General features: G+C 29.9%; 2 protein-coding genes across 2 annotated transcripts; both read left to right on the top strand.

Moving 5' to 3' along the window:
- On the top strand, positions 1 to 1,019 carry LOC146886693 (secreted RxLR effector protein 161-like). Its single transcript, XM_085672654.1, has 3 exons — positions 1 to 176; positions 251 to 443; positions 972 to 1,019. The coding sequence occupies exons 1-3, from the start codon at positions 1 to 3 to the stop codon at positions 1,017 to 1,019; spliced, it is 417 nt and encodes a 138-aa protein (XP_085528780.1).
- Positions 1,020 to 3,725: 2,706 nt separating this feature from the next.
- Positions 3,726 to 8,169, top strand: LOC114181493 (UDP-glycosyltransferase 83A1-like). The gene is made up of 2 exons (XM_028067962.2): positions 3,726 to 4,291; positions 7,159 to 8,169. The coding sequence occupies exons 1-2, from the start codon at positions 3,790 to 3,792 to the stop codon at positions 8,034 to 8,036; spliced, it is 1,380 nt and encodes a 459-aa protein (XP_027923763.1). The 5' UTR covers positions 3,726 to 3,789; the 3' UTR covers positions 8,037 to 8,169.
- Positions 8,170 to 10,244: the final 2,075 nt, after the last annotated feature.

The raw sequence follows: 10,244 nt of genomic DNA, 5'->3' as shown, positions 1-10,244 counted from the left end.
ATGAATGCAGATGAGGCTGGAAACCAAGTTGATTCAACCAAATATAGAGGGTTAATTGGTTCCTTGCTATATCTAACTGCTAGTAGACCGAATATACAATTTCGTGTTGGCTTGTGTTTTAGGTTTCAATCCAATCCAAAGGAATCACACTTCAAAGCTGCAAAACGGATTCTTAAGTATATGAAAGGGACAACTAATGTTGGATTATGGTATCCTAATGAATCTAATATTGTTCTTAGTGGTTTTTCAGATTATTGGATAGGAAAAGCACGAGTGACACATGTCATCTACTTGGATCAAGCCTAATCTCATGGAATAGCAAGAAGCATGCATGTGTAGCACTCTCTACAAATGAGGCTGAGTACATAGCAGTTGGACATGCATGTGCTCAAAGCATATGGTTGAAGCATCAACTTATGGATTATGGTGTAAAGCTAGAGAAGGTACCTCTTTATTATGATAATACAAGTGCAATCAACCTAACTAAGAATCCAATCCAGCATTCTAAAACCAAACACATTGAAATCAGGCATCATTTCATAAGAGATCATATTCAAAAAGTTGATATTGAAATCATGTTTGTGAAAACTGAAAATCAATTGGCGGATTTATTCACTAAACCCCTTGCACGTGATAGATTTAATAAGCTTAGAATTGAATTAGGTGTTCTTGACATGAAGAATATATGTTGATATCTATTTAGCTTGTTAATCTTATTAGATCATGTGTGTGCTGCACTTAAAATGACAACAATCTGCATAATTTGAAAACTGCCAGAATTTCAGTTAGCTAAATTTGCAATTTCAACACAAAACTTGTGCCTTTGGATGGTTTGCCTGATGTGATTTCAGGTATGTAAGTGTGATTCTTGTATGTTGTAGTTCTAGATTTTTGTGTGAGTCAAAAATCTTGTGTGTTTTGTGTTCAAAAGTGTAATCTTGGTGTTTGATTTGTAAAAATTTTGAATATAGTGGAAACCAGGCTTAGGTTGTCTTGGAAAACTGGATGTAGCTCTGTGATTGAGTGAACCAGTATAAAAACAATTGTGCATTCTTCTTTCCCTCATCTCACTCTCTTTGAAACTCTTTAAAAACTCAAGAAAACCAAGCAATTTGATCTTTGGTGTGATTTAATGCATTCTTGTGTAATATGAGGCTTTATACTTGTTATAAATACTGATTGGAATATGTCTTGTATATAAAAGATTGTTGTTTGAGTTGAATTCGCAAATTCTGCATAATTCTCCAGTGTTTTAGCCGACTGAATTGCCTTTTTAATCGATTGTTTCATAGCATCAAGAACAATTTAGTCTGTTGTTTTATATTTTAATCGACTAAAAGTGTACTGGTCTGCTGCATTTACATCCAAACTTTTCAGTCCGTTAGATTCAATTGAAAAGAGATTTAAGGTTTCGAAAAAGTTTTATAAAGTCAATTCAACCCCCCCTTCTTGGCTAAACTCACCATTTCAAAACTAACACTTACCCTGCTTGCCCGGTTCGTCTACACATGACAAGAAACAATTGTAGGAACAAGTGGAATAACACAAAGAATGACTCTGTAAAGCAATCATATAGATTCACACAATGACAAAACATCAAAAAATATTTTTACATGCTATTTTGTAATGTTGCAACATTTATACAATGAAAATGACTCATGAAACAAAACAGAGACCAATGTAATTTTGGAAGGAAAGTCACACTCGTAAAATTGAAGCAATCATTAAACTTCGAAGCAGCCGCATATTTCAAACCATGAACACTTCACTGAAAAAGTCGTAGTGAACACCCGACACAGACACCGCAGAACTCCAAATGCACCGCAAGTATGGAAGTAACACCTGAAACAAAATCTCACTGAGATTTAGGGCGTGAAAATTTGAGAAATCAAAAAAGGAAGAAGAACATTTACCAATTGTGATTCAGATATGCACAATCGAATAAGAGTGAGATTGAAGATGAAGAATTGCAATCATTTCTTTTTCCAATTCAAAAATGTTGGTTCGAAAACTTTTAAGTTTTGCGAGTAATGAAGAGGGAAAACAAAAATGAATATGAATATATGAAAAGATGAAAAGATGAAAAAAAGGGAATATGAGAAAACAAATGCAAAAGAGAGAAAGTAAGAATGGATATAATATAAAACTTTATGGCAATATTTATCGGGAGTTTGAGAAACCCCATTGGTATTACTAAGGGTTATTATAACCTCTTTTAAATAACCCTAGCTAAAATACACTCTTTTTGTAGTGTGGTCAACTTAGTTGACGAGTAAAGAGATGTCTGATGAACATCTTGGAAACCTTCTTCAGGATCTTAGCCCTAATCAATCCCTTCAACTGTAGCTACAAGATCTATATCCAGAGTTTCACCACCATTTCTCCTATAAATTGATGTAGTTGGTCTTTGTCTTGTAGCATCTTTATTACTTTCCTTGGCTATAACCACCTTGTCCTTGCAATTTACCTATATAAAATACTTTGCAAAACTATAAAGGGTTAAATATGTTTTTGATCCCTCAAGTTTCAGTGAATTTTGGAATTAGTCCCTCATCAAAACTTTATACCAATTTAGTCTTTTATCTTTCAAAATGCGTGAATTTAGTCCTTTTAACTAAATTTTGTTAAGTTTATATGACGTTTCAAGCACATTTCATGATAATATTTAAGTTAATATTGAAGCAAAAATGTGTCAAACAGTGTAAATAATTTAAATACTATATTGAAATGTGCTTGAAACGTTAAAAATTAAAAAATTAAAAATTACAAATATACAACATCAAAAATTTAAACAGTTATAAAAACTATAAAAAAATAGTTACTTTTAAATTTTGTTGTCTGTGTGTATTTCTATAATTTTAAACTCATTTGTGTTTTAATTTTTAAATTTTTAAATTTTCTATTTTATTAGTTTGAAATTCTATAACTTTAATTAATTTTTAAAATGATTTTTATCAAATATAATAAATATTTGGGAGATCTAGTCATCATGTTTCTTATCATAATATATTATATAATTACATTTAATAAAAACTAGAGAAACTCGAATTAAATCTAAAATATATTCCGAAAAAAACTTTTCCGAACGTATAAATTATATTTTGAAAACAAATTTTCGAAACAGTTATATATATATATATATATATATATATATATATATATATATATATATATATATATTTTTTTTTTTTTTTTTCTAGAGCGTTCTTCTCATCCTTTTCCTATCCGATGACAGTAATAATGATATAAAACAAAGACGTACAAGTACGGTCAAGTTTCCCTGTCGATAAAAATATGTAGAAAGGTTCTTAAACACGTGTTTTGAAAGGAAAGGGACGTGGAATCATTTGAAGATTCAAAATATTATTTTAATTAAAAAAAATCGCTGTGTAAACAGAAAATAATCACATTTCTATGGATAATACAATGAGATATGGCTATGGATCTATTTTAGCACTTGACAAACGGTCTGCTATCATAATTACAAAAATAATAACATTCACAAAAATAATATTAATGTTTACATAGATTTAAAAAGCAAGAAGTTGTTGTCTTTTTCATGGCTAAAGACCAATAGAATGCCTTTATAGAACACGATTTTCAACTAGAAAGATGAGATAATGAAATTTCTCACTCTTCGATAATAACCACAATATTTCAAAAAACAAAAAATACATATTTTTAATTATAAATTCATAAAAGAAAGAAGACCAGAATAAATAAGAATAAATATAGAAGTATCATCACCATAATAAAGGGTCTCAGAAACATCCGAAACCTGAAAAGAAGATGAGCAATGTTCCAGTTGTGCTGGTGCTACCTTATCCAGCACAGGGACACGTGAACCCCTTGATGATCCTGTCACAGAAATTGGTCGAAAATGGTTGCAAAGTGGTTTTTGTGAACACAGAATTCGACCACAAGCGAGTGGTGAGTTCCTTTGGAGCGCAACAACATAGTACGAAGCATGAGGAAGAATCGATGATGAAGTTGGTTTCGGTGCCTGATGGGTTAGGAGCTGATGAAGACAGAAACGATTTGGGGAAGCTGTGTGATGCTCTGCAGAAGACGATGCCGAAAGAACTGGAGAAAGTGATAGAGAATATGCATTTGAAAAGTGATAATAACAAAATGAGCTTCATTGTTGCAGATCTTGGAATGGCTTGGGCGTTGGATGTTGGCAGAAAATTTGGAATGAAAGGAGCAATAGTGTGGCCTGCGTCAGCTACAACGTTTGCCTTAATTCGCAGTCTTCCCTCTCTTATTCACGATGGGTCCTTAGATTCTGATGGTAAGAATACTGTTATATTTTTTTTATGATTTTTTTTTTTTTATAAATGAACAGTTTAAATGTGATTTAGTTAATTAAGTTTATAATTAGATATGTTTTTAGTCTTTGTAAATGTAAAATTAATTTTTTTCTTAAATTTTGATACATATCTTAGTTTTCAAATTTTAAAAGTGAATGAAGGTAATTGGTATCTGAGACTTATGTTTGAAATGTTTGTACAGTAAAATATTAAATTTCAGTTCAAATGTGAAAGAACATTTAATATGTAAAAAAAATTAATATTATTGAGTTAAAATAATTATATCTATTTATTTTTTAAAATTTGGTATTTAAATATATCAAAACTTAGAATACAAAATAATTTCAATTTTAAATTTAAATTTTAGGACTAAATATATGATTAATTCTTAAATTAAAATTAATTTTGCTTGAGATTATTTATATTACATGTTTCTCTAAATGTATTACGCCATAAACTAATTCTGATTGTTCTAACATAATTATTTAGATTATTTATTTAATTTTTAAAAATTTGAACCATTTATACATCTATGGAAAAGTAAACAAGTAAATTATTTTATTTGATAGGAAACAATTTTTTAAATTTTTTTCACCGACATATGACATGAAAAGTATTTTAGAGAGTAAATTTATATGTTCTATTACATAGAATAATTCAAATTAAAAATGATTAAATATTTTCAAAAGAAATGGAAGGAAAATTAATATTTTTAATTAAAACAAAAATTAACATAAATGAAAAAGTATTAAAATATTATTTCATTTATTTTTTATTATTAGAGTAAGTTTGCGCATAAGTTACTTATGTAGGCGGTGCAAGGTGAAATAAAGGTTTTTTAAATTGTTAAATAGTGTTGTACAGAAGTGTAGAAAGAATATATTTTATATTGGTTATTTATGAGTATTTGTACTAATTAGGGAATTATAAATAAAAAGATAATTATATAGATAAGCTATCATTTACATAGTTCTCACACTCAAAGACCTTTTTATAATGCTAAATGATTACATTTTATAGTGATCCATGAGATTGTCAAATTATATTTTTTAAATGTATCATATCTAAATTGTTTGTAATTAAATTTATTTCAGTAATTGATTTTAAATAATTGATTTCAATAAAAAATTTAAAATACTTTACATTTCAACTTTATATTCGGATAAAATAATTGAACTTTTTGTGAGATAAAATTTCATTTTAACAATATTTATTTTATGATTAATTATATTTTGAGTTCTTGATAAATTTCAAAACTTTCAATTGAGTATCTAATAAATTTTTGTGCTTTAAGTCCTTAAAATTGTAAAACTTTTCAATTGAGACCCTGCAGTTAAGTTTAATTTTGTGATATGACACTTATATTGTTACTCTCCATAACGATAATATTTTAGGGTTTATGATTTAGGATTTAATTGATAATTTTAATTAAATTTAAAAACTATTTTTGTTAAATACAATAAATATTTGGAAAAAATTTCGTCATCACCGTTTTTTGTAACAAATATTATGTGACAACATTGATGGAAGTGACCGTGCAAGACAATTGTCACGTCACAAAGTTAACCGTCACACTTAGGGATGTCAAAAAAAAATTTTGTACCCACGGGTATCCGTAGATAAAGCTTGCAACAGTAGGAAATGAATATTCTAAATGATGGATACCCGTGACTAATGGGTAGAGTATTTTTTATACCCCATGTTAATGGGGCGTGTACGATTATCATAGTATCTGTACTCGTAGATACATATACCGCTATACTCTAATTTAAATTAAAAAAAACATGATTAAAATACTAACATATTGATTTTGAATGAGTTATTATTTTATCAATTAGTTTTAAAAAAATTCATTTCTTTGTAAACTGTCATTCAACCGTAGTTAAATGAGTTTTTTGGACTTTGTTTGAGATTTATGAATGTTATATATGGTATTCTATTTGGATTTATGATTAAAATATGTTGTTAAATATTTACTTTTATTTTTTTGTAAATACCCACGGGTACACGTGGATATTAAAAAATTATGCGGATACCCGTATAACGGATACCCGATAAATATGAGTACGGATATGTGACAAATATTTATCCAGCGGGTAGGGTACGAGAGAGTTACTACCTGTACCCTACCCGCTCCGTTGACATTCCTAATCACACTTAACTACAAGAGGGACTCAATGGAGAAGTTTTAAAATTTTAAGAAAAGACCATAAAAATTGATTAGGGACTCAATTAAAGTTCCCAAATTTTATCAAGGACTTAAAATATAATTAAGGCTTTATTTTAATGTATAAAATTTTTATGTTAAATTTTAAAAATATTAATTAACTTAAAATATTTAAATAGTTTATACTTTGTAAGGTCCATAAAATCCAGAATGTAAAGTAGTGAGTGAAAAAAATTTAAATTTCACCTATTTTTTAAGGATATTTAAATTTTTACTAATTTAACTAATTAAAATACTTCCAAAAAATATTTACATATTAAATACTTTTTAATTTATTTATCTAAACAAACATTCATTAAAAAAATCTAAATTATTCAAAAGAAAAATAATTATTTCATTTAAATATTCTGTCCAAACGTATCATTAGGAGTATATAGTGAATATAGTAGAAGTATTAAGAGTGCACATTCATTATTGGAGTGATTATCAAAGTATATAGTGAATATAATAGAACTATTAAGAGTGCACATTCTTTATTGGAATGACTATCATGATATTTTGAACATACAGTAGAGGAAATATATAGAACAAAAATATAGAAAAATCAATAGAAAATTCAAATTTAATATTAATATTGAATAAAAAATTTCCACAATAATTCTTCCTTCTTTTTTATTACAGGAGTGAGATTAACAACAAAAAAGACAATTCAAATATCACCAAGTATGGCTGAAATGAACACAGGAGACTTTTTTTGGCTCAACTTGGGAGACAAAATAAATGGTAAGACAATGTTTAAGTATATAATACACTGTTGTCAAAGCTTAAATTTGACAGAATGGTGGCTCTGCAACACTACACATGAACTTGAACCTGGTGCACTATCATTTGTTCCTAATATTCTGCCAATTGGTCCATTATTAAGAAGTTATGACACTAAAATTGGTACCACAAGAGCAATTGGACAATACTGGGAAGAAGATCTCTCTTCCATGAGTTGGCTTGATGAACAACATCATGGTACTGTGTTGTACGTTGCATTTGGTAGTTTCACTCTTTTTGACCAAAACCAGTTCAATGAACTTGCCCTTGGACTGGTCCTCACCAATAGACCTTTTCTTTGGGTTATAAGAGAAGACAATAAAATGGAATACCCTCATGAATTCAAAGGGCACAACGGTAAGGTAGTTAGTTGGGCTCCTCAACAAAAAGTTTTAAGTCATCCTGCTATAGCATGTTTTGTCAGTCACTGTGGTTGGAATTCTACCATAGAAGGTTTGTCTAATGGGGTGCCTTTTTTGTGTTGGCCATATTTTGGAGACCAAATTCAGAACAGAAAATACATTTGTGATGAGTTAGAGGTTGGGTTGGGATTTGACAAAGATAAAAATGGAGTTGTGTCATGCAAGGAGGTAAAATTGAAAGTGGAACAACTCCTCGGCGATGAGAACGTGAAATCAAGGTCTCTTGAGTTGAAGGAGAAACTTATGAACAACATAGTCAAAGGAGGTGCATCATCGGAGAACCTTAATAGGTTTGTCAAGTGGCTTAAAGAGTAGGAATTGGCATTTAAATTTAATTTTATGCATTTATATCTATTAATTTATGTTAGGTAACATAACTCAGACATGAGTTTTGATGAAAAATGGAAAAATTTAGGAATATTTTCAATCAATTGAGATTTCTTATTTACACGTCTTTTTATTTTATTGGGTCAAAACAACACAATGTTATTTGTAGTTTTTTTTGTTTTAATTTCCTTTGGGAGTTTGTATTGTGTGACCTTTGTCCATGTATATGTTATTATCATCTATATATTTAACATATTTTTTGCATAAAAAATTCATGAAAATTCGTAGTAAACATTTCGTCTTATGTGTAAAACATTGTTTTCACCTAAATAAGACTACATCCTTTCTAGAAAGCTAAACAACGTTCAATTTGACTATCACTGTCATTTTTTACTTACAATCGAGTATATAAAGTTAGTCATGAATCTCCAAGTATATGTTGGGTATCAGAGTACTAGCACAAGTACTCACAACTAAAATACAAGATGAAAATAAAGGAACACACACAGACAATATACAATAAATATAATTTATTCAAAGAAAGCAAATCACATACCACTCTCTCAATCTCCAAGAAGAAAACAAATGAGGACTTCTCTCTAGGAAATAGGAAAAACTAATAAGGAGAACCTTCAAGGAGAAACAAATATTCTCTCTTGTTTTTCTCTCACTCACTAAAGCAAATAGAAAGAAAAGAAAGACTTTGGGATGATTCCTAAAGAAACAATAGGCTCCCTTTTATAACATAAAAAGTAAATCCCAAACTAAGTTCCCACCGATGTGGGACTTCTATTCTCACAATCTCCCACTTGAAGATTTTGATTAAACTAATCAAATCTTCACACCATCACGTTGCTTATTTTCATATAGGCCATAGTAGGACCGAATCCACGTAAACTTGTCAACACTAACCAGCTTAGTCATAACATCAGCTAGGTTTTCATTTGTGTGAATCTTTTGCATATCCACACTCCCCTCCTTTACTACTTCTCGAACAAAATGATAACGCAGACCTATGTGCTTTGTCCTGGAATGAAAGGCAGGATTCCTTGCAATGTGCAAGGCACTCTGACTGTCACAATATACAATGATCTTTTGCTTCTTGTGCTCGAGTTCCTCCATCAACCTTTGAATCCAAGTAGCTTCCTTGCAAGCTTCAGTAGCTGCCATGTTAATCTTCAAAAGTAGAACATTATTTATAAAATACGGGAGTTGGACAAGTTGGATAATGAGAGCACTTTAGAGGATGACCAAAGAGTAGAGAGAATAGAGCTCTTTAGTGAACTTAGTGCAATGAGCCACGTGCAAGAAGCGATTTGGAAACAAAATTCAAGAGCCAAATTGATAGGAAAAGGCGATTCTAATTCGAAGTATTTTCGCTCTATAGTGAGTTGGAGAAGAAAGAAAAATGAGCTCAAAGGTGTGGATATCCTCGGGCAATTGTGTGAGAAACCAAATGTGGTGAAAGTGATTGTAAAGGATTACTTTAAACAAAGGCTTACAAACTCAACACCATTGCAAATTAGGTTTTGAAAAAATAGAGTTTAATTTTATAACTGAGCAGGATAATGAAAAGCTAACTAGGGTGACTTCAGAGGATGAAATTAGAACAACTATATGGCAGTGTGATGGCACTAAGATTCCTAGACCAAATGGTTTTAATTTTAGATTTATTAAAAAGCATTGGAAAATTATTAAGAAGGATTTTGAACAAGCTATAACTGATTTTCAAGTAAATAACTTCATTCCAAAAGGGTGCAATGCTTCTTTCATATCCTTGATACCCAAAACAGATAACCCTATTGGCTTACATGAATATAGACCTATTTCCTTGGTGGGCTGCATATATAAAATAATAGCTAAAGTCCTATCTAATAGACTTAAGCTTGTTTTGCCTAGTCTAATTTACAGAAAATATTCCGCTTTTATTGAGGGCAGAGGTTTATTGGATAGTGTTGTTGTGGCTAATGAAATAATTGAGGAAGCACACAATAACAAGAAGCAATGCTTGATAGTAAAGTTGGATTTTGAAAAGACATATGACTAAATTAATTGGGATTTCTTATACTATATGTTGGGCACATTGGGGTTTGGAACTAAATGGATAAGTTGGATAAAAGCATGAGTCATCCATAATTTTTATCCTTGTGAATGGTAGCCAACTCAAGAGTTCACTTCAACAAGAGGATTAAGGCA

This window comes from Vigna unguiculata, chromosome 4 (assembly GCF_037176805.1).
Source record: "Vigna unguiculata cultivar grain cowpea cultivar isolate G323 ecotype 2 chromosome 4, ASM3717680v1, whole genome shotgun sequence".
Taxonomy (NCBI): Eukaryota; Viridiplantae; Streptophyta; class Magnoliopsida; order Fabales; family Fabaceae; genus Vigna; species Vigna unguiculata.
Note: the sequence above shows the minus strand (reverse complement) of the source record. Positions and strands in the feature narration are given on the sequence as shown.

Coding starts and splice junctions, on each gene's coding strand:
- LOC146886693 (XM_085672654.1), top strand. CDS start 1: ATGAATGCAGATGAGGCTGGAAACCAAGTTGATTCAACCAAATATAGA. Junction 177..250: donor GCTGCAAAACGGATTCTTAA/GTATATGAAAGG, acceptor GTGGTTTTTCAG/ATTATTGGATAGGAAAAGCA. Junction 444..971: donor ATGGTGTAAAGCTAGAGAAG/GTACCTCTTTAT, acceptor TTTTGAATATAG/TGGAAACCAGGCTTAGGTTG.
- LOC114181493 (XM_028067962.2), top strand. CDS start 3,790: ATGAGCAATGTTCCAGTTGTGCTGGTGCTACCTTATCCAGCACAGGGA. Junction 4,292..7,158: donor TGGGTCCTTAGATTCTGATG/GTAAGAATACTG, acceptor TTTTTATTACAG/GAGTGAGATTAACAACAAAA.